General features: G+C 50.3%; 12 protein-coding genes across 12 annotated transcripts; 7 read left to right on the plus strand and 5 right to left on the minus strand.

Annotated features, from left to right (window-relative positions):
• The first annotated feature begins 310 nt into the window (after positions 1 to 310).
• Positions 311 to 2,440, plus strand: CC77DRAFT_635632 (UPF0187-domain-containing protein). The gene is made up of 3 exons (XM_018532553.1): positions 311 to 887; positions 941 to 1,836; positions 1,896 to 2,440. Exons 1-3 carry the CDS (start codon positions 687 to 689, stop codon positions 2,245 to 2,247), a joined length of 1,449 nt encoding a protein of 482 aa, XP_018389325.1. The 5' UTR covers positions 311 to 686; the 3' UTR covers positions 2,248 to 2,440.
• A 1-nt stretch (position 2,441) lies between these two features.
• CC77DRAFT_636430 (hypothetical protein) lies at positions 2,442 to 3,243 on the minus strand. Its single transcript, XM_018532557.1, has 2 exons — positions 2,977 to 3,243; positions 2,442 to 2,858 (listed from the first exon to the last, which is right to left on the minus strand). The coding sequence occupies exons 1-2, from the start codon at positions 3,055 to 3,057 to the stop codon at positions 2,529 to 2,531; spliced, it is 411 nt and encodes a 136-aa protein (XP_018389326.1). The 5' UTR covers positions 3,058 to 3,243; the 3' UTR covers positions 2,442 to 2,528.
• On the plus strand, positions 3,111 to 4,200 carry CC77DRAFT_1017533 (hypothetical protein). The gene has a single exon (XM_018524420.1). It carries the CDS (start codon positions 3,445 to 3,447, stop codon positions 4,060 to 4,062), a length of 618 nt encoding a protein of 205 aa, XP_018389327.1. The 5' UTR covers positions 3,111 to 3,444; the 3' UTR covers positions 4,063 to 4,200.
• Positions 4,201 to 4,559: 359 nt separating this feature from the next.
• CC77DRAFT_1006118 (U-box domain-containing protein) lies at positions 4,560 to 5,660 on the plus strand (the record flags this gene model as incomplete). Its single annotated transcript, XM_018523392.1, has 3 exons — positions 4,560 to 4,812; positions 4,883 to 5,501; positions 5,606 to 5,660. The coding sequence occupies 3 exons, from the start codon at positions 4,560 to 4,562 to the stop codon at positions 5,658 to 5,660; spliced, it is 927 nt and encodes a 308-aa protein (XP_018389328.1).
• On the plus strand, positions 5,609 to 6,207 carry CC77DRAFT_635650 (hypothetical protein). The gene has a single exon (XM_018532555.1). It carries the CDS (start codon positions 5,712 to 5,714, stop codon positions 6,039 to 6,041), a length of 330 nt encoding a protein of 109 aa, XP_018389329.1. The 5' UTR covers positions 5,609 to 5,711; the 3' UTR covers positions 6,042 to 6,207.
• CC77DRAFT_635783 (acetyl-CoA synthetase-like protein) lies at positions 5,971 to 8,197 on the plus strand. Its single transcript, XM_018532556.1, has 3 exons — positions 5,971 to 6,693; positions 6,752 to 6,992; positions 7,046 to 8,197. Exons 1-3 carry the CDS (start codon positions 6,373 to 6,375, stop codon positions 8,182 to 8,184), a joined length of 1,701 nt encoding a protein of 566 aa, XP_018389330.1. The 5' UTR covers positions 5,971 to 6,372; the 3' UTR covers positions 8,185 to 8,197.
• CC77DRAFT_1017536 (pectin lyase-like protein) lies at positions 8,161 to 9,955 on the minus strand. The gene is made up of 4 exons (XM_018524421.1): positions 9,087 to 9,955; positions 8,866 to 9,022; positions 8,392 to 8,816; positions 8,161 to 8,330 (listed from the first exon to the last, which is right to left on the minus strand). The coding sequence occupies exons 1-4, from the start codon at positions 9,593 to 9,595 to the stop codon at positions 8,210 to 8,212; spliced, it is 1,212 nt and encodes a 403-aa protein (XP_018389331.1). The 5' UTR covers positions 9,596 to 9,955; the 3' UTR covers positions 8,161 to 8,209.
• A 152-nt stretch (positions 9,956 to 10,107) lies between these two features.
• CC77DRAFT_982905 (FMN-linked oxidoreductase) lies at positions 10,108 to 11,721 on the plus strand (the record flags this gene model as incomplete). Its single annotated transcript, XM_018536128.1, has 1 exon — positions 10,108 to 11,721. The coding sequence occupies one exon, from the start codon at positions 10,108 to 10,110 to the stop codon at positions 11,719 to 11,721; it is 1,614 nt and encodes a 537-aa protein (XP_018389332.1).
• A 277-nt stretch (positions 11,722 to 11,998) lies between these two features.
• On the minus strand, positions 11,999 to 14,104 carry CC77DRAFT_636580 (MFS general substrate transporter). Its single transcript, XM_018532558.1, has 4 exons — positions 13,853 to 14,104; positions 13,046 to 13,798; positions 12,603 to 12,998; positions 11,999 to 12,552 (listed from the first exon to the last, which is right to left on the minus strand). Exons 1-4 carry the CDS (start codon positions 14,000 to 14,002, stop codon positions 12,277 to 12,279), a joined length of 1,575 nt encoding a protein of 524 aa, XP_018389333.1. The 5' UTR covers positions 14,003 to 14,104; the 3' UTR covers positions 11,999 to 12,276.
• A 1,646-nt stretch (positions 14,105 to 15,750) lies between these two features.
• Positions 15,751 to 17,135, plus strand: CC77DRAFT_1006123 (hypothetical protein; the record flags this gene model as incomplete). Its single annotated transcript, XM_018523393.1, has 3 exons — positions 15,751 to 16,766; positions 16,859 to 17,018; positions 17,088 to 17,135. 3 exons carry the CDS (start codon positions 15,751 to 15,753, stop codon positions 17,133 to 17,135), a joined length of 1,224 nt encoding a protein of 407 aa, XP_018389334.1.
• A 1,813-nt stretch (positions 17,136 to 18,948) lies between these two features.
• Positions 18,949 to 19,769, minus strand: CC77DRAFT_982912 (cutinase; the record flags this gene model as incomplete). The annotated part of the gene is made up of 3 exons (XM_018536129.1): positions 18,949 to 19,287; positions 19,345 to 19,562; positions 19,614 to 19,769. The coding sequence occupies 3 exons, from the start codon at positions 19,767 to 19,769 to the stop codon at positions 19,014 to 19,016; spliced, it is 648 nt and encodes a 215-aa protein (XP_018389335.1). The 3' UTR covers positions 18,949 to 19,013.
• A 1,537-nt stretch (positions 19,770 to 21,306) lies between these two features.
• Positions 21,307 to 23,394, minus strand: CC77DRAFT_928427 (trehalose; the record flags this gene model as incomplete). The annotated part of the gene is made up of 2 exons (XM_018534052.1): positions 21,307 to 23,167; positions 23,216 to 23,394. 2 exons carry the CDS (start codon positions 23,392 to 23,394, stop codon positions 21,307 to 21,309), a joined length of 2,040 nt encoding a protein of 679 aa, XP_018389336.1.
• Positions 23,395 to 23,543: the final 149 nt, after the last annotated feature.

Genomic DNA, 23,543 nt, shown 5'->3' on the forward strand with positions numbered 1-23,543 from the left:
CCGTCTTCACACCAGCTATAGTGTTCCAAAGATCGCTATCGATAGCGGTCCGATCATAGTGGCGGATAACAAGTCAAGCTATGAGGCGTGCCAGCGCTGACTACATCGCATCCAACACTTTCAGTGGCGCGCTTGGCACGGCGGAATACGTTTCGTGAAACAGGGCCTCCGCGTCACGCCCCTTGCTGCTTCAGGCTGCGCCCCTACCGTCATTCGTCGCCATGCTCGACTTTACGAAGAGACTCCACTGCACCCCACACTCGATTGGCCAGACCGCGTCTGTCTGGCTCAGGGGCACAATGTGCAAGACGGCCCCTGCATGCCAACGTGTGTCGCGGATCGCATGTTAGACCATGATGGCGCTGCCAAAGGTGCGGGAGCGAATCCCCGTGGGCGCCATGGGTTTGCGAGGATTTTTTGTGCGAGGTGCAGATACGCGTGTTTTATATTTAAACATTGAGTTGGAGATCCTTACTCCTGACGGGACGATTTGCTCGCTTGATTCATTACTTACATACTCTTGCTTCTGTCATTCCTTCCCTCTCTTTATTTCTTATTCCCAGTCTCTACAAAATACTCCATCATCTCTACACACTCGCTAGCATTGACCATATACTGTCCTTTCAAAAGCATTACTCTCAACTGCTGGACGGTTGCTTACTCTAAACCTGAGACTCACCGACACCATGGCTGCGTCCAACGCTTCGACTACGAAGACGCTTCGGCCAGATAACATCGAAATACCACCTTCGACAAGCGGTTCAGCCAAGCCAAACGAGGAGTTTGACGGACCAATATCACCGCGGTCATGGCGACACCGTACTGTTACATACCAAGTCCCCTCACGAAGGCAGACTAATGGTAGCTTGGATGCTGAGGACTACTTTGTGGGTTCTTCACAATTGCTGCAGACTCACAGCTTGCTAACAGTAAGCAATAGGTTGGTCCTCGCGACTTGTCCAAGCACAGCAAATGGCCGTACTTTATGCGAATGCACGGTTCCGTCTTTCCCAAGATGATAATACCACTCACAGTAGTGACTCTGTGGTCTACCTTGATTACATGCGTCTCGCAGTTCATTTTTGAGCTTAAAGTCAGCACACTCCTTCTGACCGTGCTCGGTTTCGTCGTCGGTCTTGCTATTTCCTTCCGAACAAGCACTGCGTATGAGCGATACACCGAGGGCCGAAAATACTGGAGTCAGTTGATCTTCGTCAGTCAGAATATGGCACGAACAATCTGGTACCACACTGCTGAGCGCGAAGGCGAACTTGGAAAGGAGGACCTGCTCAACAAGCTCTCTGCGCTCAACCTGCTTAACGCCTTTGCCTGCTCTGTAAAGCACAGGCTCCGCTTCGAGCCTGGTATCGACTACCCTGATCTTCGCGACCGCATCGAATACCTGGATACTTTTGCCCGCGCTGCTGACCTCGAAATTCCCAAGCCGGGCGACAAGAAGAAGATCAAGGCCGTTGGCGAATACCTTGGTGTTACATTCGCCGAGTCCAACCCCCGCAAGAGGATTAAGCGTTCCAAGAAGCCTCTTGGTAACTTGTCTCTTGAGATTCTGAACCACCTTTCCTGCTACGTCCACAGCATCATCGACAATGAAACGCTCAAAGTCGGTCTCTACCAGAACCAAGCTATCACCGGTGTTGTACAGCTGAACGAGGCCCTTACTGGTATGGACCGTGTCCTGCAAACTCCTCTACCTATCGCCTACTCTATCGCCATCTCGCAAATCACATGGGTTTACGTTATGATGTTGCCTTTCCAACTTTGGGATGACCTCCGCTGGATCACTATCCCAGGTTGTATCTTCGCTGCCTACATTATGTAAGTTTTTGTCGAAATATACATCCCCCACTCATACACGAATCTAACAATCCATCTAGCATCGGTCTCTCAGCCATTGGCCGCGAAATTGAAAACCCCTTCGGACACGACGTCAACGATCTACCCCTCGAGGCCTACTGTGAAGAGCTCGAGATGGACATTGACACCATCACCGCCCAGCCCGCTCCTACCGCCCGTGAGTTCATGCGTCGCGACGGTAACATGCCCATCTGGCCCCTCAGCCAAAAGAACTACACGTCCTGGGCCGGAAGGAGTAAGCAGGATATCCGTGATGCGTTGATGACCAAGACCAAGGCGGATATGGCTATCAGGAAGAGCTTTGCTGTTCCGAGGGAGAGCGAGAGTGAGGAAAAGGAACATCATGGATTGCAACAACAGCATGATGCGTAGTTGGTGAGATTGTTACTGGAACTTTTTAGAAGCGTCAGGCGCTAGACAGGTGTTTATGGGTGTGACATTTTTACCTTTCCACCCAAGGTGTGATTTTTTACTTTTACTACCAAAAGGGGTTATATCCCACATAGCGAGGGGTCTTTTACGTGGCAATACTAGCCTTTATTATACTGCATCTTCGGTGTCATTCAAGTGTTTTGTGCTGCACTAAGTGTTTATGCGAACATAGAGGGTTGAGTGTACCCAAATCTGCATATTTGCATGTTGGTCCTAACAAATCATGTGTAGGATGACCTTGAAGTGTGCGTGTATATGCGAACACGGCGTGGTTTACAGCCAGATGAAGTCGAAAAGTAGCATGTTACATGCCTTGAAGGTTTGATTATCAAGATATCCGATTGTGTCGCTGCGCATCGTACATAGACGAGCAATGCAGCGGTAGCCCTGTGTAGCCCAAGAATGAAAATAGTTTCGCCGCTGCCCTTGTGTTGTGTAAGCCACGGTTCCGCAGCTCCCGAAGTCGTCAGGTGTCTGTTGTAAGCCAAGATGAATGAGGAAAACTTGGCTCTATCTAGAACGAGTAGACTGTCTAGAGAGGGCCGAAGAGACTGTGGTGTCAGCAAAAAGCTGTCTATGACATCTTCGGTCATAATAGTTTGTCCATCTGGTACCCTAAAGTCATTGCCGCTGGACCGTTCTATCTGACCAAGTGTTGATCGTTCGTACATCGAATGTGAGTATGAGCAAGCTGACGAGCTGTTTGCAGCGTGGATGAAATGCCATTCCTCCAGTTGGTGTAGAGAACATGTACCATAGCTTTAAACACAACAAAAATGAAGTTTGATCCCATGTATGAGACTTGGGACTTGTGCGTACGTACTGTGATGTTGATGTCGCGATACTGACGATGATGGAAACTGAAGCGACCCTACCAGGCTAGCGCTTTGAGGCGCTTAGGCAAATGACGTCGCACCTGCCCTACACCCTACATCTGACGCTTGAACTACTGCTCACATGCAGGCCCAGGCGATCATTCATCCAAACGGCCCGTCTACATCAGGCGGAACTAATGCACCCCTCAGACTCTACGGTTCTGATATGCCTAGACCTACTGATTTCTGGCGTGCTGCCTTTCACCCTTTATAGCTGAGCTGAGCCTGTCAAACCTCAATTCCCCCAATGTCAGCAGTCACAATGTCGGACCCGCCAACGGAGCCCGCGCCTCTACAGAATATGACAACAGATGTCCCTACCATCGTCGAACCAGATGTAGACGCAGAAGAACGCGGCCGACTCAAGCGACGTAGGCAGTCGTCACAACACTCTCCACGCCGTGCATCCTCACCATCTCGTGGCCACGATCGCCGCAGCGGCTCCCGATACAGAGAGCATCACCGCAAACACCACCGACCTTCGTCTCCGACGTCTTCTATCTCTCCGCCGACATCCGCTCAGAAGAAGACTAGAAGGCGCAGTGATGCCGAGCCGGATCATACATTCCGGGGGCGGGCTCGCAACAGAAGCGGTAGCAGAGGAAGGACTAGGAGTCCATTGTTAGAAGCCGATGATGCTTGCGTCGAAAGCGACGAAGATGAAAGGAGATTCCGAAAGAGAAGTGCACCGCCCAGTCGGCACAGGGGTGAAGAGACGGATGAGGGTGGTGCGGTTCGGCGACAGAGAAGTTATCCGAACCTCTATAGGGAAGACAGGAGAGACTCCAAGGGCGAAGGCGAAGGCGAAGGAAAGACGCACGCAGTGGACATTGTGAACTTGACAGAAGCAAGCGCGGCGGTGCCCCACTTGACGGACTAGCGACTTTGATATGTTTGGCCTGTGTGTTGGAGAAATGCGGCGATTGGGATAAGTTTACTATGGTAGTGTAGTCTATGTCAACTCTTAGTGTCTAGGATTGTAGTGTATAATTTTGACTGGTAGTTATCCTCCACGTCGCGACTGACCACGGCACGCGACAGATGTTCTCGTGTCCCACCAAGGTGACGATGGCGTGGCTGTGCGCGTGTTTACACCAAAGTGTACGTGGCGCATACAGCACATGGCGATGCAGTGCTGGAAGCTCTTCGATATTGCAACAACTGATCAGGGCCTTGTCTGCAGGTAGCGATGGCATCCGAAGACTCCGGACTGCTCACATCAGCATCGTCGTCGCCGTCTCGAAGCTTCCATACCGAGGCGCAACAAAACCGCCCCACCCCCGCGGCGCTACCAATCATTGAAGCTTAAGTCCGCCATCACTTCCGTTGACTAACCTGCAGCCTCACCCCCTCTATCGCCTGGTCACTGACCCCGTTATGCCTCCGCCAGGCAACGAATATGCCGCCGAGCAGCTTAAGAACTCCGGCAACAAGTGCTTCAAGAATGGCGACTATGAAGAAGCTGAGGCGCTGTACTCGCAGGCCATCCAGAAGAACTCAGCGAACCCTCTGTTGTTCACGAATCGCGCGAATGCGAGGCTGAAGCTGGAGAAGTGGGAAGGTGTGATTGATGACTGCATACGGAGCATCGAGTTGTTGAAGGACAACATGAAGGCCTTCTTCTATCTCGGTATGCTTTCACCCTCTGCGCAGACGCGCCAAGCACTGCAACAGCACATTCAAGGCTAACAACAGTGCAGCACAAGCCCAACTCGCCATAAATCACCCCAACGAAGCTCTTTCCTCAAGTCTCATGGCCTACGAACTATGTACCACTTCGGCGCAACAAACCTCAAACGCAGCCACCATATCTGCCCTCGTTCTGAAATGCAAGAAAGCTAAATGGGATATCCGCGAACGAGAACGGATACGGCGGCGCGGCGATCTCCTCTCCGACCTTGAATCGATGCTAGAGACACAATTCAAAAAGGACATGGATGACATCGAAGCACGCATGGAGGCTGGGGAAACTAGTCGATCAGACGGGCAGGAAGAGAAAGCAGAGCGCAAGACGGAATTCGAGAAGAAGCGCGATGATCTACGGACCGCCTTTGCTATATCAGATCCGGAACATCAGCAGAAACGCGAAGTACCAGATTACCTCGTTGATGGCATAACATTTGAGATTATGCATGATCCCGTTGTTACCAAGAACGGCAGATCGTATGAGCGCGCTACGCTGATTGAGCATCTCAAACGGAGTCCTACAGACCCGCTGACGAGAGAGACACTTACGATTGGTGATCTGAGACCAAACATAGCACTCAAGGAGGCTTGTGAGGAGTTCATGACAGCCAACTCGGGATGGGTTTATGATTGGTAGGTTTGCGAGACTTCATTGGTCCGCGTGTATTGTGGTAGGTATGTCGAGTGGAGGGATCTAGAGTGCAGGGCGTAGAATATGTGCGCTGACAGCATCTTAGTGAGGATGGTGAGGTAGATCCCGATGCGCGATGGGCGCACCTATCTTCAACTTGAGATCTAACCCCAACCTAAGTGTCTGAAAGAGATTTATAATATCTGCACCGGATGGCGTTTGTTGGATATCCTATCGTTATGCTTGCACACTTGTCAGCGATGGTCGTAGTTCTATACCCACAGCTACTCAGAATCTCTTTCTTCTCTGTTCTCCTTTCTCGAAGACAAGCTCGTATTGTGGCGCAAGACAGCGCCCGCATGGTTCTTGCGGCTTCCCCACAAAGGAAACTTTTTCGGCATGTCAATCTAATGACGCTTTTGGAAGTTTACACTTTTGAAACATCTAGCGCTCAGACATCCACATCGGCTAGTCGATCATTCGGTCCTGCCTTGCTTACGTACGCACTATATTGGCCTATAAAGCCCCACACTACTGTATGACTACCCCAGTAGTCTGTAGTGAGCGGAGTGAAGTCTAGGGAGATGTTCCGAGTGGTCACCATAGCTATACTAGATTGAGATCTAACCCAAGTCGAGAAGCCGAAGCTTCACCACGTATCCTAGGAAAGCCTTGTTAGGCAACAAAGTCATCGCGGTTACGCGGTCATACATGCAGGTGTTATACAATGTTGCGACTAGTGTCAGACGTGGAATGATGGGGTAAGATTATATGATGTGAGCCCAGGTATCCAAGACCTTCTATCCTGCCCATCATATAGTTTTACTGTATCCTTCTCCGGTTTTGTCTCTTCTGATACTCCAACAACTCATCATGAATGCACCACGCCTTACTCCTTGGTCGCCGCCTATCAATGAACTCCTTCCGCATACGTTATTTAGGCTTGCGGCTCAGAACCCTTCCGCTACATACGTAGAATTCCCCAACGACCCGAACAGGATTGAAGACGGGTATCGTAAAATCGCTTTCGCCGAAGTAGCCAATGCCGTTCATGCAATAGCATGGTGGATCGAAGAAAATGTCGGGAAGTTGAGCGAAGAAGAGAAGACTGGTGAACAGACGTTGGTGTACATGGGGCCGAATGATATACGTTATGCAGTGCTTTGCCTAGGAAGTGTGATTGCAGGTTACAAGGTAGGCTTCCCTTGAACGTTGAAGACTAGGGAGTGGACTCAACTGACCATGACAAAAGATGCTCTTCCCTTCGCCACGTTATGGAGCTGAAGCACTGGTGAAACTGATAGAGAGCGTGGATGCGGAAGTCATGCTAACACCGGAGGTACCAATACCAGTCGTAGAAGGAGTCCTATCGAAGAGATCCATGAAGACACTCCAGATACCAGGTGTAGAGCAGCTTCTCAAGTCGGCCGCAGAACCATATCCATACAACAAGACGTTTCAAGAGCATAGCAAAGAACCATTGATCTGCCTTCGTACGTATACACGTTGTCGTCCTGATCTTCCAGATCCTAACCCCACATTTCAGATACATCTGGTACGACCGGCTTCCCGAAACCCATACTCTGGACCCATGAGTGGGCAAACAGCGCAGGACGAAGCATGAACCTTGACGCACCCCCAGGCTATGACCTGCAGGAAGAGCTTCTTTACAGTAGGAAAGAAGGGAGAGGCAGGCGAATAATGCTCCTTTTCCCTCCATTTCATGCTAGTGGCGTGATCGGAATGGTCCTGTTTCCCCTGACAATCGGTGGGACGGTAATCTATCCACCAACATGGACGACGCCCGAAGCGGGCGTGGAAGGCGCTCTGAAGGCGCTAGACGTTATTGCCGCACGAGACGGAGGCGTGGCGACAGACTGTGTGGCACTAGTGCCTCCCTTGTTCGAGTATCTGGGCAAGAGTCCAGAGGCCATACGTAGGATAAGCCAGAGAACACGACAAGTAGGTTGGGGTGGCGGTAGCGTGAGTCGAGCCGCAGGAGAATCCGTGGCAGCGCAAATGTCCATTTTGAACTCCATGGCGTCAACGGAACTTAGTATCTGGCCCACTATTCGTCCAAGCGGTACTGATCTATCGCAAACCGCATATTGGGAGTACACCACCTTCCACCCAGCCTCCAATATCCGGTTTGACCCTGTTTCCACATCTACAGACGGCACCACACTATACGAAGCCGTTATGATCCGGAATAATGGAACAGAGCATGATGGCTATGTCCAACCCATCTTCTCAATCTTCCCAGATGCAAAAGAGCGACGACTCGGGGATTTGTTCACGCAACATCCCCGAAACCCAGAGCAATGGAAACACTATGGCCGTGCGGATGATCTTCTGGTTTTTCTCACGAATGAAAAGTTCTTTCCAACGGCGGCGGAACAGAGAATTGCGAGCCACTCTGGTGTCGCGGAGGTGGTGATGGTGGGTACAAGGAGGCCGGTAGCTTCATTGATTATGAGGCTGGAAGATGGCGTGCAGGTGAGTGGTATCTGGAGTGTGGTGGAAGATGTAAACAAAGACTCGCCTGTGTATGCACGCGTGGGCAGAGAGATGATACTAGTCGTGGAAGAACCGTTCCCAAAGACGGCTAAAGGGACAGTGCAGAAGAAGGCTTTGTTGGAAATGTATGAAAAGGAGTTGGATGCTTTGTATGCAGGTAGTAGCTAAGCGCTCCGAGTATGCTAATCTATTCTTACGCGTTTCCGCTCAACTGCTGCTTCCATCCCGCTGGACACGTACCAGTACATGCCAATCCACTGTCGCTGTTCATGTTTGAACACAGTATCTTCGCAGTGCCTCCATTCTTAGGCTTGCTAGATGTGGGCGTACAACGTCAGTGTATGTCTCATATGCAGTTCGTACAGGCACACTTACATATCAATGTTCTTAAACTTCAGACCCGTGCAAGGTACTCCGCGACTGCAATAAATCGCTGCAGCCACGTTGTATCTTGAAGTGCCTGTGATGTTCTCCCACGTAATGTCGCTAATCTTTAACCGACTCGAGTCGCAGTTTTGGTAACTGTAAATACAAGGCGAGACGTAGATGGGTTGATTAACGTCTTGAAACTTGATATTACGGAAGGTGACGTTTTTGACATGGCCTTGACCGGGATACGTCTTGATCCAAGCTGCGTTGGAACTATGAATTGCAGTAATGTCTTCGAAAAGTACATTGTCAACCGTCTCAGGAACGTTAGTAGGGTTTCCCATTGATCCGATGACCATGGCACCGGACTCGTAACAGGTTGCGTTTTTGACGTAAATGTTCTTGCTGTTACCTTTGACCGATATGCAATCCTTTGGAGATATTAGAACTACAACGGAGGAGAGGAGCATCAAGGCTTACATCGCCGCATGTCACAACCCAATTTTTGAGCACTATGTCTTGTGAGTTCCAGCTATCGAAGCCATCGGTGTTGACAGTGCCCCATTGTGAAGACGAAGTGGCGTTCATGTCGAGGTTTGTCATGGTGACGTTCTGCGAGTAGGCGACAAACGTGTGCCTGCTCTGTCAGCAATATGTTCATGTGCAGAATGGTACTTGTTGCTATCTTGTTGCAAACGTACCAGAATTGTGACTGTCTCCAAGTGATTCCATCAATCCATACATTCTTCGCTTGCCAGAGTGTCAAGCTGATCGGCCGACCAGCCATATTGCTTCCATCACGATTTGCGTCATACCACTTCTGCCCGTTGCCAAAGAAAAGCGCTTCGCCGTGTCCCTGTAGAGTGAAGTTCTCGCCCCCTAGGCGGAACGCTGTACTTCGCTGAGCATACGTCACGCCTACACTATTCTTGACCCAATATTGAATATCATCGCTCCAGGTCAGTTTGCCGCGAATAGAGATGTCGCAGTTCTTCAGGTTCAAGACGTCCATTACTTTGGCGATGGTATAGTCACCTTTTGTGACTTCGATCTGACCGTTTTGTCCGCATTGCTTGAAGGCGTCCATCATGTAAGGACTATCATCCTTGGAACCGGACGGGGTAACTGTACAAAGGGAGCCAGTTTTGGTCATCCCAGCCAGCGCTGGGACGATAAGAAAACATAGATGGAGAAATTTGAGCTGAAGCATTCTGTCAATTCTAGAGAGATTCCTGTATGTCAAAGAGCAGAGGAGAATAGCTAAGATGGTCAAGCTTTATGAATGCTTGTTTTGTGGGACCATGGCTCCCCGCAAGCACGTAGGATCATGGTTTAACGTCTATACGCCTGCAGTGAACTGACTAGTCTTTACACACGGTTTGGGAAATGCGATCGGTGCAATATTCTTGAGAGTCGTAGTTTCTCCATATGAGTAGGTGTAACACCACCGGGTCTTGTTCGGCTCTTGAGCTACGGGTAATCTAATAGATGAGGAGGCCAGGGTGATGCTGTGGGGAACGAGTGACTGCTTCAAGAGAAATTGGTAGCAAAGTGGCCATGTGACGAGATGGTCTTGGAAGGAGAAGATATGGGTGGTTGCCAAGCCCACGTCATTGGTGGTTTCCGAACTTCCTTTGACGGGTCCAACTCGGCATCTTCATCTCGACAAGGCGATTGCGCAGCCATTGAGCGTCGCATGGGCTGCCTATTACGCTCTTTACCATGAACACCGCCGCCCACATCCGTGCCTTGCGCGTGCGGCCCTCGATACCACGCTGCCGCCCCTCTCACCGCGCGTTGCAGCACCCCACAAGACGTGTCACGACAGCCACCGAGGCCGCGACCAACGTTCGATCGACGGGCACTCGCACCAAGAACCTCGTGTACGGTACCCTTCTGGCGCTCGGTGGTACGTTTGGCTACCTATACGCCACCGACACGCGCGCAAGCATCCACGAATGGCTCGTTGTGCCAGCACTACGCCTGATATACCCAGATGGAGAGGAGGCGCACCACGCTGGAACGCACATGCTCAAGGTGCTGCATAGCTTCGGCTTGAACCCCAGAGAACGTGGCGTGGCTGATTCACGGGGCGATCTGGCTGTCGAGGTCTTTGGACACACACTGAACAACCCGATTGGAACATCTGCCGGCATCGACAAGGGCGCCGAGGTACCAACACCGCTATTCGAACTTGGAGCGGGAGTAGTAGAGGTCGGCGCTGTTACACTACTGCCGCAAGAAGGCAACCCAAAACCACGCGTCTTCAGGATCCCCAGCCAGAACGCGCTCATCAACCGCTATGGATTCAATTCCGAAGGCGCCGAGCTGGTTGCTTCGAGGTTACGACAACGTGTCAGGGAGTTTGCCTACCACGCCGGGCTTGGACTAGATGACGACGCAGAGCGCCGGGTCCTCGACGGCGAAGCCGGTGTTCCACCTGGTTCGCTGCTCAAGGGACGTCTCATGGCTGTCCAGGTTGCGAAGAACAAGACGACCTCCGAAAACGATATCGATGCTGTAGTGCGCGACTACGCGACTGCCGTGGGCCATGTCGGAAAGTACGCTGATATTCTCGTCGTCAATGTCTCCTCACCTAACACGCCCGGCCTTCGCACTCTCCAGAACGTCGAGCCCTTGACACGACTACTCTCTGGAGTTGTAGGAGCAGTCAAGAAAATCGATCGCAAGACAAAGCCTGTTGTCATGGTGAAAGTCAGCCCAGATGAGGACACAGAAGAGCAGGTATCTGGCATCTGCGAGGCCGTCTGGGACTCGGGTGTCGACGGCGTCATCGTTGGTAACACAACGAAGAAGCGACCAGACCCCCTGCCCAAGGGCTACTTGCTTCCTGAATCAGAGGCAAAGCTGCTTCTCGAGCAAGGCGGATACTCGGGACCACAAACCTTCGAGCGCACACTTGCCCTGGTCAGCAGGTACAGAAAAGCACTCGACGAAGGCCCCAAGCATGTCGCACCGCCATCTGACGCCTCATCCACCTCTACCGGTTCCTCAATGACCAAGCCAACGCTCGACCTTGACCAACCGGCCCCAACAGACCTCTCCTCCAACGTCGACGACCTTTCTGAATCGGCACCTACCATGACCCTCCATTCTACACCCAAGACTGCACCTGCACCAAACGCACCACGCAAGGTCATATTCGCCACGGGCGGCATCACAAACGGACGCCAAGCAAGAGAGATTCTCGATGCTGGAGCGAGTGTGGCACAGGTATATACTGCCATGATCTATGGCGGTGCTGGCACAATCAGCAGGATCAAGCAGGAGATGAGGGATGACGCAAAGGAGCAAAAGACAATAACGAAGCGGTAGCCAATAGATGAGAGTAGGTAGAGGATTCTATGTTCAAATATTGACTTTGACAGATATGTTTCAGGTGTATGGATAACAGTAGATCTACCAAAACCACGTCTCTCCGAACAAGCGTACACGGAAGACAAGTCCCCTCTGTCATGTGTTTTTGCGTCAATTTTATCCTTCAATACGAGGGTATCACTGATTGGTCCTCAGCAGCTACTCGTGAGGCATGTATCCTCTATATACAAGCTGTATGTAAGATGTTTGCAGACTTTATACATCGAACCTTATGTATGTTGCATAGCTTTCGCTCGCAATCAGAACAAACACCATTGCGCCACCCACGGAAACAGAATTTCCTACCTGTAGCAAGACCGACCTAGCTCTAAACGGACACGCTGAGAATGCGCGGCATCGTCGGGCTTGCTCAACCAACGCCGTATAGCCCCTATACGCAACGAGCTACCCCAAGTGGGCCTTTGCGAGCTCGTGCCTCCTTGCAGAAGAGAATTGAAAACAAAATTACTTTTCGATACCACCAGAAACAGTATTCCAATACCTGATCGCGACTCATCGCGCGGAAAATTGCGCGAGAAGAATCTTATCCATACTGTACTTTCTAATGATCAAGCTGACGACTAGGGCGCTAGCGGAAACAGCTGTGGTCATGATGAAGACCGAATCGAAACCTTTCATATACGACGATAAGATGGCACTCTTCTGGGGAGAATCGGCCATAGTACGTAGGACGAAGATATATTGCTCGGAGTCGTGAGCGATCGATGTAGGCAGACCAAGCTCAGAAAGTTTGTCTGACATTGAGTTCGAGAAAATGGTTCCTGCGAGCTTGGATGAGTCAGCATCGTGTAGGGGAGTCAGCTGACGGCTGAACTTACGGCAACACCGAGCGGCATTCCTAGACTTCGGAGAAAGCCGTACATACTTGCGGCCATCGCCGCGTCTTCCGGCTTGGAAATAGCCTGGATGCCAACATTGAGGCTTGTAAGTACCATGCCCATGCCAATACCAAGGACGGCAAGGAACACTGAGGTAATCACAGTTGTCGAATCCACATCGAGAAGGATTTGCAATCCGCAAGCAAGCGTAGTGATGACCCAACCACCCCAGATTGCCCATCGAAATCGTCCTAGGCGCGACGTCAAAACTGAAACTGCGACAGAACTAGGCACTGTGAGGAGGCAGACAGGCAGCATATCAACACCTGCTTGAGTTGGATATCTGCCCCGAACACTCATGTCGTAAAACGGCCAGTAGTATAATGTGGTGAAGAGCTTGATACGTCAGTATGTGTCTGGGTAACAATTAGATATGAACTTACGAGCAGGCCGTTGATCAGCGAGTTGTAGAAAGCGGCAATCGCGCTCCAGCTGCCAAAAACTGCCAGCGGCAACAGGGTGTGCTCCTTCCTGTAAACCTGCCATAAGAAGAACAGAGCAATCCCTACCAGTCCCGCAATGATGGGCGCAAGTGTTGCAGCTGAGTCCCACGGATGTTGAATACCGCCCCAAGATATTCCAATGAGCAAGCTTGTCATGCTGCCAATGAAGAGCATCGCACCCAGCCAGTCAACTCGCTTGAGTTTCTCCTGAAACGTGAGCTTCGACGTTGCATCGAGGTGGACGAAGAAGATTGCTACAATGAAGCCGATTCCACAAAACGGGTAATTGATGTGAAATGCCCATCGCCAAGTGGTGCTTTCGACAAGTTTACCACCAACTACTGGACCGACGATCGATCCAATACTCCAGCAACCAAGAACCATGGAGAAGTACTTCGGGCGCTGTCTCAAGGGAACAATGTCGCAAAAGATAACTTGCGTCAACGTTATGATTCCGCCGCCGCCGATTCCTTGGATGCATCTCCCTCCGAGCAACGTAGTGAAGTTGTCCGCGACGGAACATAGGATGGTACCTGTCGTGAAGAAAAGTAGCGAGGTGATGAGAAGTTGTTGACGACCAAAGACAGCGGAGACTGATGCAATGACTGGTTGAAAGATGGCCGAGGTGAGTAGATACGACGTTCCTGTCCAGAAAGCTTCAGCAGCGGTACCGTTCAGCTTCTGGGCAATTACCTATACATTATTAGCACATCTTGAAAAGGGAGAAGGATAGAGTTTTCAACTGACAGGTAATACCGTGACCAGGATTGTAGCATCCAGCGCCACCATCAACGATATGAAGCTCAAGCTGACCATGATGAGCAGCTCTTTCTTTTGCGGTTTCCACATATCAGGCGTCTGCATCTCGCCCTTCGCTTCGATGTTGCTTTCAGACATATTGCCAGCTACCAAGAATGTGTTGCCAGGTACTGGACGCGTGTTGTACGAGAATGCAGGCTTTTCGAGCGAGTCTGATCCGCTGTCAACATCTATTGCACAATTAGTAGAGGACTCTGTTGTAAGTTTACGCTCTCTGTGAAATATATGCCAAAGCTGCTAAGAACTGGACACAGGTAAACTCCAAATTTATGGCCACTGATTTCAGCCAACATCGCTTCGGTTATACGGTCCGCATAACATAGCTGTACAGGATATGTTACTGTGACATGCGGCTGGACTGCGTGGCATGGATGTAAGACATGCTTACCTCTAGTAAAGCCGGTGGGGCTGTATCCAAATGCACTGGGCTGCTCGCTGTATTCATCGGTAGGAGTACTGCATAATGACTCCCAATTCTTGTCGGCCTCATTGTGATGGGTTGTGACTGTCCTGATCATCCTTGGGGGCGAGATGAACGAGCGAGTACTGGTCAAAGGAATGCTTGGCGTGGAGACAGGATGGGTACAACAGTATCGTCGGAGCTAATTAGACAACAGCGGTGTGTGTGTCGACCTAGCTACCGACATTGACCTTCAGCTGACGGATTGAAGTACGGCGAACGCCCCCCTTCTTCTACGGATGAGGCTCATCCCGAAAGTTATAGATCCCGTGGATTGAGGTTGCTGCTTAGGGCATTGACCGTTTCATACAAAGAACGAGCGCGCACTTGGCTAAGCTATCCTAGCTATCCGCAAAGAAAAGCAACTGCACTCGGTTAAGGTAGCCGTGGCGCATCTCAACTTGGTTGCGTTTGTTGATCTGAGGATTGTTGTCACCGATCAGCTGCATCTGGCATTTAGATCACCACCTGCTCTTGGTTGAATCGAGGCCAATGTATACAAAAATAACCGCTAAAACGGCTCGGGTGACATCAGGACAGCTAATGTAATCTGCATACACGGAAACCGCCTTCTACGTTATCAGCTGGCAGTATCAGCCTTACGCGTCAAATTGGCCAATCATAGCGCTCGATCTTGGCACTATAGCTAGCTTCGGCTTGCGATCCGCGCCACGGGGGTGCGGCTCCACACCACCAGACGACCATGTTTCGTGCAACCCAAAATGTGGCTTGCATGCCAAAAGCACATGGTGACCGCGCCAGCACTCTGAAAGGGTTGCATAAGCCTCACAGACATCAAACGCTCCTGAACACTCGCCTAGGGGCTTTTTAGTATTGGAGAGCCGTCCCAACGCATGCAACGGCGCCGGCAAGGGAACCGTGGCTGCGCATTCTCCGTCGCAAGTCGGAGGGCACGCATTCTGTCTCCTTTGAGGCTTTGGTCAACTGCTGCAGCCGCTCACTGACCCTCCCCTGAATAGGAGAAGGCAAGCGACCTGGATGAAATTCAATGCGACGTCAATCGATAGTACGAAAACATTTGCGTTCAGCACCCCTAAGCTTTGCAAAGGAAATCGGCGCGGACCCGATCGCAGATTGTCAGCTTGCTTCTGACGTGTAGCATCACGATGCCATTCATGCGGCATGGCGTAACCACCAGCCTCGTTGCTTTATTTAGAGTTTGAAATTGTAGTAAGGGCATGTGAAGCCTCAACATGGTTATACATAAGCGCGTGTCACAAACAGGCACGGATGAAGTCCTAGGAGGACAGTACTACGTTCTCCAAATCTACATCTCGAATCAGTCGAACCGTTGGCAGCAGTCTCACTATTTCCGGAACCAGGGCTCACTTTATCATTCAGTATAATGGCAAACAACAGAGGAAACAACGACACGATCCCAGGCTTCGAACTCATTGCTCCATCAATATGGGAGCTTGATCCGAGATCCGCATCCGTCTTTCCACGTCTCTCTTCGAACGACCTTACAGCACCGTCACTCATCCTGCTGTGCACTTGGACAGGAGCCCAAAATCGATACATCGCCAAATATACAGCAGAGTACCGAGTCCTCTTTCCATCGACACGTATCATGGTCATCACTACCTCTGCGAAAGATCTCTGCTTCAGAAACTCGGCACGCAAACAGTGGCGCATGAGACCGGCCATAGAATGCATTTCCAACTACCAATATCTGCCCGAACAAACGCCCGGAGCTGGTATCCTACTACACGTCTTCTCCGAAGGTGGAAGTAACAAGGCCTGTGAGCTAGCAGAAGCTCACTACAGGTTCACCGGAATGCGACTTCCCGTTTCAGCAATATGTTTAGACAGCACACCGGGTCATCCACGATACTTACGATTATGCGAAGCGCTTAACAAGTCACTGCCACAAATCCCAGTCTTACGGCATATCGCCATATTATTCGCTAGTCTAGTCTTGGGCTGTATATGGATGTTATACATTGGTATCAAAGGATTCGAGAACAACGTCATCAGCCGAACCCGACGACGAATTATCGACCCTACCTATTTTGATCCCTCAGCACCACGTTGTTACCTGTACTCAAAGAGCGACACGCTGATCGCGTGGCAAGATGTATCCGAACACGTGGAAGAAACCGAGACCGCTGGTATACCCGTTATAGACATTCCATTTGAGACTAGTGAGCACGTTGGGCATGCGAAGGAAGACCCGCTGCGATATTGGGATGCAGTCATGACGACGTGGCAACAAGCACAAATCAGGGAGAAGCACACACCCCATCTCACATTTTCTGAGACGGGTTGTGTGGTCTTGGACCTGCCAAAGTTTCCGGAATTCTCGGAAAGGGAGTGGAAAGATACTGACTCGTTGCGCAATTTTTTAGAAGTTATGCGGTGGTAAAAGGAGGATAATTTGTTTGACGCTTTCTTTTCGATATACCCCTCTCGCGTTCAACGCAATCCTATATTTTAATTGCTTAATCCTATAGTACGAGCTCAGAGCTGAGACTTGCGCCTTTCATGCGTTGTCTCTACAGTCTCATGTATTTTAGATATGCAACAAGATACGAAACAACTGTACATGTCTCACTGAGCACCATCTTGTGTCCGAGTAATAGCACGGGTGAACATGCTATGGAATACCTGCAGGTATGCAGGTCTGCGTTCCTGTGGCATTACTTTTGGTGCCTCAATAGCTCTAGAACTCTACAGCCCTAGAACTCGTTTATCAAATCAGATGCCAAGATACGGGTCGTCTGGATCTGATAATGAGACACCGCCAACCAGGTAACCGGAAATAATTTCCTTTGATGCGTGCTGTCAGCTGTGGACTATCACTGCCGGACGCGCCTAGCGTAGGATCTAGCGTGAGGCTGGCTCTCAGCCTATGGAAGCTACTCGGCACCCACCGCAGTTCCACAAACAACAAAAACTCGATATTATGTTCTATTGAATTGTGCTGTTTCTTTCAGGCTCGAAGATCGATCTTTAGCTGATGGTACCGATGCGCCGACGGATTTGATGCACATTGACGTCTTACCAGTAACTCTACAAGGCTTATCGTAAGCTGATACGCCCTGTTCGCTAACCTCCAATCATTCAACTTGATTTATATTCCCGGACTACTACATAGCCTTTCTAGCACCGTTCGACAGTATCCTGTCTAGATGCACAGCCGACTCGTAGTCATTCAATACGGAAGGACGAGATAGACGAGATGTTAGATGCCCAATGGTCAGCATCCACATGAGTGCGGCCTTGAATCCCGCTATTGAGATCCAACGAAAACTTTCCGTTTGGCTATGATCCTTGGCTGCCTTTTACGCAGTCATCATGCAAAGGCTTAGCCACCACCACCATCCACAAAACAAAACAAGACAGCATTCTTGGCACCACGTCTCTGGCATTGTATTTGAAATGGGAACATATGCCGAGATATCCACTTGATAGTGGCGGTTCACATGTGAGATTGCTTTGATGACGATACTGGAACGCAAAGCTCGCACGTGGAGTCTAGATAGCCCCAGATAGGGCAGCCCAAATCCTTGCAGATCTACAACGCACAAGTGTTACCATCGCCGGAATTGGAAAATGGAGAGCGAGCGGCAAGAAGACTTACACCGATAGAAGCAGCGAAGGATTCAGTAACACGTATAGACTGAAATTCGGAGTTTGTGAGGTCTCCAATGATTAAGAAAATTTGTATAGACTGATGCAGTAGCTTCTTGGGGGGTCAAGGAATAAGCCATGAATGACAAGACCTGGCGGTCAACAGAGGACGTTCATGTGATCGGCTTGGTCAAGAATTGTCGTTTGCCTGCATCCTTGCGAAAAGTGTTCGGGTCAACGTCGGCGCACATACAACCTATCTCGTACAAGAACGCGTTTCTGATTTCCTCCATCTTTTAGTACTACTACATCGAGTGAATGGCAACCATCAAGTCACTACCAAGCCTCCTGTACGTCATTCCACTTGAGAGTCTAATCTTCGAGAGTTATGATCGCCTGCTACTCGGAAGATCATGTACTTGCATGTCTAGTTCGAAGACATATGTCTATCGCATGTGGTTCAATCCTGAATACAACCTGTACATGTCTCGAGGAGATCATCTCGTTGTGCGTACGAGTGCTAGGTATAGATTCTCATCGCTTCAAACCATCATTCCGCATCAACCTCGGATTTGAAGTCGAAAATCGAATCGCCTCAAGCCATTATTACTCCTAGTCTTGCATTTGTGATTATGTTTGCGAATTTTCACGAAAGAAAGGCATTCCCTTCGGTTGGGGGTTGTTCGGCTTGCGGTGCCTTGGTAGGTGTTGGTGGCTCGCCACTTCTGAGTACAAATCAACGAGGCTGTCTGATAAATAGCATAACGCACATGGGTCTAGTCCGAATGCCTGACGATCAATCAAATAAAGTGTTCATGAGATGGTGTTATTGAGCTCCTGAAGATGAGGTTCGTCGGTTGGAGGGCATTGACTATTGTCAAGGGATTGTGGTGCTCAGCCAATCACAAATCTGTATCAGTGGCAATTCTCTTATTGGTCAATCTCCAACCAATCAATCTACTATCATCCGAAAGGTTCGCGAATAATCGCTCATTTTCTCCCGTCTAACTCTTCTAGTTTCAATTCATCAGAACTTCAGTTTCCATCAATCTTGCTTTGCAGAAACCTTGGAGCAGGCCCAGCAGCCTCATCCGCGTAAGAGAAGTGCGCGGCAGGGATTGTCAGCGTTCCGACGCAAACTAGGTCGCCTGTAGCACAGTATACTTCCAAGTCATCACTGGGGTAGCTGGGAATACCACCACGGTTCTGGGCGTTTCGAGTATAACCAAAGAGGACGACGCCCTTGACCTGATCGCGAATGGTAGTAGACAGCTTGGGAATAGCTCCCGCTATAACCGCTGTACCTTGACTGCTACGACGTTAGTACGAGAGCTCAAGATGGAAGGTACAAAGACAAAATACGCACCTGTAGCCACCAGCAACGATGGGAGTATCAGGGCACTTCTGATTTGCTTGTTGAAAGAGTCCAACGGCCTCATTAATAGCAGCTTGTGATGTACCACCAGGTAGAGCATTCGAGCCTAGATCAGCCGAATATGGGCCACCAACGCCCTGTACCCAGACACCACTTGCGCCGTAGTTACGTTCAAGAGCGCTAGCTACAGCAGGGCCGGTAGAAGCTCCCTAGCGACATATCAGTCTTGCGCTTCCAGTGAATTGCGATACGCAACGTACCATGTTGCCAGTTTCTGTGGATGCGCGGGCAAAGATAAAGATCGCCTTTGGACAAGCTTCAGCGCTTCCGTTCTCGAGTTCGTTCCTAGTGGTCGTGCCGAATCCAAACTGGCGAGCTTGAATCTCGTTCTCTGAGAACTTTGCTGCCGGAGACATAGGCGACGCTGCTACAAGAGCAGTCATCATGGAAAGGGTAAAAAACTTCATCTTGATGGTCTGTCGAGCTGGAAGGCTCAGGCAAAGGAACCTTGGAAGTAAGTATGATGGTGATGAGGCTCGGTGATGCCATTCTAGATGGCGAACATCTTCCGAGTATTTAACTTTCTTCCCAGGTATACACTACCGTATAACAATCGATCGTCCGCTGTCAAACTTACAGGAACCTCGGAAGACGAGATGGAGTGGTGACCTTCATTGGATCAGTGGTCGTTCACACTCGAGCACTTGCAGATCTCCGTCTCCACCCTACATGCCCGACCTCCTTCAAGACATCTCAATCCGGCAGTAGCTGCATGATATCGAGCTAAAACTTGCCGACGTGCCGGTGCCTTACAGCCGCTGTCGCTAGCCTTCTTCGTGTAATGGCGGTTACTCCGTGGCGTTTGAGTTCACATGGCAGTAGAAGCTACGGATTGCCTCATAGATTGATACATGAAGGATAAAGGCGCTGGAAAGTTCCTGAAGAACTGCTCCAGTAGGACATGTTTAATTTGTAGTAAGCATGAGCTCGGCAGCTTCTTGTACATAGGAGTCTACTGAACCCCACGATCTCTTCGACAAGCATGCTTCAAATCTTACCACACCTTGCATTGAAGAAGACAATTGCCTCGGGTGAAACGGAGAATGATGTCGGAAGCCTGTCAGGGATGGAAAGCCACCCGCTAGTGTTTAGCGTTCTCCACTGGACGTTCTTGTCCCGTGCAGATCATTCTTCGCTTCTCTTAGTTCTCCAATGACCATCAGATATCTTCTCGCGAGTTCTTGTGAACATTGAGATGGCTGGCTTGGCAATTATTGAGGTCTTCGCCCAGAGTCGCACCTCTCACGTAGCTTCGGGCCATTTACCTGGAGTGGTAGTGCACTCTGATCGACACGGGAGGAACCGGCGAACCGCGGTACAGGCAGATATCCTAGCGCATGGTATCGTACTTCTGCCGATTGAAGGAGTGTTGCAGACCACGTCAACAGCTCTAGCAAAGTAGTCCGTTTGTGTCGACCTGTAAGCATGTGTTTAGTCGTGATGGGACAAACGCGTAGATCGATGATGATGGCGCTTCCAGGCCAACCCAGCAGGATACTGACTGTACACGCTATAGCGCATTCCGGAGCCTGATGGGACATGCGACCATTTACGAGCGGGATTTGTACATCGTGACTACTGGCTTCTTTGCTCGTAGGTAATTGAACCTGGATGAATGGACATTCTATGCCATATACAATTTGTCCACTTAGGAGAACAGCTCTAGGCATGACGGTTTTAAGCGATGCTATCGTCTTTTCGTAAGTAGCGGGATTTAAAACGCTCGGACATTCATATTAGGAGAACCTTGAGCTGAGACATACACCAAAGAACAACGAAATCGAGGTAGATTTCGAAGAAATACGACGGAACTAACCAAGTACTATGTTGCATCGTAGGAGAGAAACCTAGCCTGCGAACTGTCTGGCCAGCTACTACGAGTACACATCATGATCAATATCTAAGCTTCCTCGTCCCTTTGGTTTTCTTGATCCACTGGGCATCCCGTTTGCTTAATTCCATCGCACTTCTCTTCCTCTTCGCATCTCCACCCCCAATGTTAGCTGCGGTAATGTTTCCACACTCAGGTGTTGTCAACCTTTGTCCGAATTGATCAGCAGCCCAAATGAGAACACCGTTCGACCAACCAAATCCTTCCACCACTGTATACTCTCCGCCCCCTCCAGCAGCGTTGGTACTCTCATCAGAGTACTTTTCGAAGATCGTCCCGTTACCTTGAGAGTCGGGAAGTTGCGGCACTTCATCAGTCGCGCCACCAGTGACACGCCATGTGCAATACAAAGAGTCAAGATAGCGTTGTGCAATGCGGAGGGAAAGATCTTGTGTCCAAATGTAATCCTCGGTTGACTGCTCGTCATCGTCTTCGCTAACCTCGAGGGGGGTGTTAAGCAGACCTTGCATAAGGATGTATTGAAGTGGTGGCCAGACGTTTGGCTCATCCCATTGCTGGCCGGTCTGGAGGTTCGTTGCAGCAATCGCACCGTCTCTGGATTCAAGAAGCTCTTCGACTCGTGCGTAAACGCGCCTTATTGCCTTGGGGTCATTCTTGATGCTTTCAGGAGCCGCACCTGTCCAGAAAGGATAGAACTGGGAAATCTGGAACCATATTTGTTTTCCAGGCGGCGCTCCTTGGAGCGCAAGTGGTGTACTTGTGTTATCGGCCAAGGTGTAAATATTCTGGCTACTAGAGGTCAAGTTATAGTCGAAGTAGCTGTAGTGCTCAGGCGACCAAAGGACTGTTGTCATTGCCTCACTCCGATTTGCAGCGCGACCGGCCCACTCGCGTGCGGCGGTATAATTGCCTTGGTGGCGGTGGAATTCGGCGATCGTAATCTCATTGTAGTACAGGATCGAGTTGAGCTCTACTGGGATGATCTCAATGGTATTGAGCGAACGAAGAGGGAAGAATGTTTCTGTAACAGCGTCGGATGGGTTGGCAATCCAGCGTGCTGAATAGTCCCATCCACTCTCTGCACCCGATGCAAGGTTGGAATACAACGTCGCCTTTTGAGTCTCGTTGAGTGGCTGTGTGGCGTTGAACTCCTCGCCTTCTTCGTTGAAGTAGGTCGCATTGTTGGCAGTCACATAATCCTCGTAGTAGGATTCAGGTCGTGGCTGCGTGTTTGACACGGCATAGTGGTTGAGAGAGTAGTTCATGCCAGCCCGCTCAAGCGTCACGGTACGGTTGTTCACCCAAAACTCATACTCCTTTTCAAGGATGGGTATCGCCCGTTCGAGCAGAGTATAATTTTGTGTATACTCGACGTAAACACGAACCATCTGCGTAAGCAGTGGCGGCTGCGATCGATTTTCGTAATAGCGACGAGCGCCGTTGGGCACGAAGCCAATATCTTCGACAAGATCCATGAAATTCTCGATGATGTTTTCGGCAATCTGAGTAAAGGACCCCTGAGTACGAAGGAGGCCTTCGATGATCCAGAAGGAGTCCCAGTAATATGGCTCCCTGAAACGACCGCCAGCTACCACGAAGGTACGGTTGACCGGAAGGAAGGAGTTAACGCAGCCAGAGCAGTTTCCAGCTCCGACATATCGGCGCGTTAAGTCAGGCCATATATCGATGACTTGGCGTGTGAAATCTCGAACAACAGAGCTGTTGACGTTGTCAAGAAAATCCGGCTGCGTTTCTAGCTCATCAGTAGGTACTTCTTCTAGTTCTGAACCAGCTTCGCCAAAGTATTCGGATAGAAAATCATTTAGCGCTGTATTGTTCTCGATCGGTCTCGAGAGGTTGGCGAATGCTGCAAGCACTTCTTCTAGCGGGCGTGTTGTTGGTCTGCCATTGATTAGCTATGATCTAATACGGGTCCTTCAAGTTACTTACAAATCGACGAACGTCTTCGAATCCTCAAACGGTCTTGCGAGTTCGATTTCGCGAAGCAGGTCGCCATAACAGTAGATGGGTGAGTCGCAAGGTGCAATCACGCTGCCATTGATGAACAGAGCATTTGCCAAAGGCACGCTTGCAATGAGAGCAGGAATCAGCGAGCGCATTGAAGCCATGATTTAGACCCGGCTCCAGCGGAAGAAGAGAAGGAATTGACACAGGACCGAACATGTCCAGTCCGCCTACTTAAGCTCTCAGCCGTGCGACCCTAGTGTACAAAGAAACCTGCCATTGCACCGCGCAGTACGGGTACGCTGACCGGTCC

Source organism: Alternaria alternata, assembly GCF_001642055.1.
Source record: "Alternaria alternata strain SRC1lrK2f unplaced genomic scaffold CC77scaffold_4, whole genome shotgun sequence".
Taxonomy (NCBI): domain Eukaryota; kingdom Fungi; phylum Ascomycota; class Dothideomycetes; order Pleosporales; family Pleosporaceae; genus Alternaria; species Alternaria alternata.

What these genes read in the sequence shown, in the direction of transcription:
- CC77DRAFT_1017536 (XM_018524421.1), bottom strand. Translation starts at nt 9,595, where the DNA reads ATGCTTCAGCTCAAATTTCTCCATCTATGTTTTCTTATCGTCCCAGCG. An exon ending in TGGAGACAGTCACAATTCTG is followed by an intron (nt 9,023 to 9,086) that starts GTACGTTTGCAA and finishes CTGACAGAGCAG; the next exon opens with GCACACGTTTGTCGCCTACT. An exon ending in GGGTTGTGACATGCGGCGAT is followed by an intron (nt 8,817 to 8,865) that starts GTAAGCCTTGAT and finishes ATATCTCCAAAG; the next exon opens with GATTGCATATCGGTCAAAGG.
- CC77DRAFT_1017533 (XM_018524420.1), top strand. Translation starts at nt 3,445, where the DNA reads ATGTCGGACCCGCCAACGGAGCCCGCGCCTCTACAGAATATGACAACA.
- CC77DRAFT_636580 (XM_018532558.1), bottom strand. Translation starts at nt 14,002, where the DNA reads ATGTCTGAAAGCAACATCGAAGCGAAGGGCGAGATGCAGACGCCTGAT. An exon ending in TCCTGGTCACGGTATTACCT is followed by an intron (nt 13,799 to 13,852) that starts GTCAGTTGAAAA and finishes AATAATGTATAG; the next exon opens with GTAATTGCCCAGAAGCTGAA. An exon ending in GAATGCCGCTCGGTGTTGCC is followed by an intron (nt 12,553 to 12,602) that starts GTAAGTTCAGCC and finishes GACTCATCCAAG; the next exon opens with CTCGCAGGAACCATTTTCTC.
- CC77DRAFT_635632 (XM_018532553.1), top strand. Translation starts at nt 687, where the DNA reads ATGGCTGCGTCCAACGCTTCGACTACGAAGACGCTTCGGCCAGATAAC. An exon ending in TGGATGCTGAGGACTACTTT is followed by an intron (nt 888 to 940) that starts GTGGGTTCTTCA and finishes AGTAAGCAATAG; the next exon opens with GTTGGTCCTCGCGACTTGTC. An exon ending in ATCTTCGCTGCCTACATTAT is followed by an intron (nt 1,837 to 1,895) that starts GTAAGTTTTTGT and finishes CAATCCATCTAG; the next exon opens with CATCGGTCTCTCAGCCATTG.
- CC77DRAFT_636430 (XM_018532557.1), bottom strand. Translation starts at nt 3,057, where the DNA reads ATGTTCTCTACACCAACTGGAGGAATGGCATTTCATCCACGCTGCAAA. An exon ending in TGCTCATACTCACATTCGAT is followed by an intron (nt 2,859 to 2,976) that starts GTACGAACGATC and finishes CTGACACCACAG; the next exon opens with TCTCTTCGGCCCTCTCTAGA.
- CC77DRAFT_635783 (XM_018532556.1), top strand. Translation starts at nt 6,373, where the DNA reads ATGAATGCACCACGCCTTACTCCTTGGTCGCCGCCTATCAATGAACTC. An exon ending in GTGTGATTGCAGGTTACAAG is followed by an intron (nt 6,694 to 6,751) that starts GTAGGCTTCCCT and finishes CCATGACAAAAG; the next exon opens with ATGCTCTTCCCTTCGCCACG. An exon ending in AGAACCATTGATCTGCCTTC is followed by an intron (nt 6,993 to 7,045) that starts GTACGTATACAC and finishes CCCACATTTCAG; the next exon opens with ATACATCTGGTACGACCGGC.
- CC77DRAFT_635650 (XM_018532555.1), top strand. Translation starts at nt 5,712, where the DNA reads ATGGCGTTTGTTGGATATCCTATCGTTATGCTTGCACACTTGTCAGCG.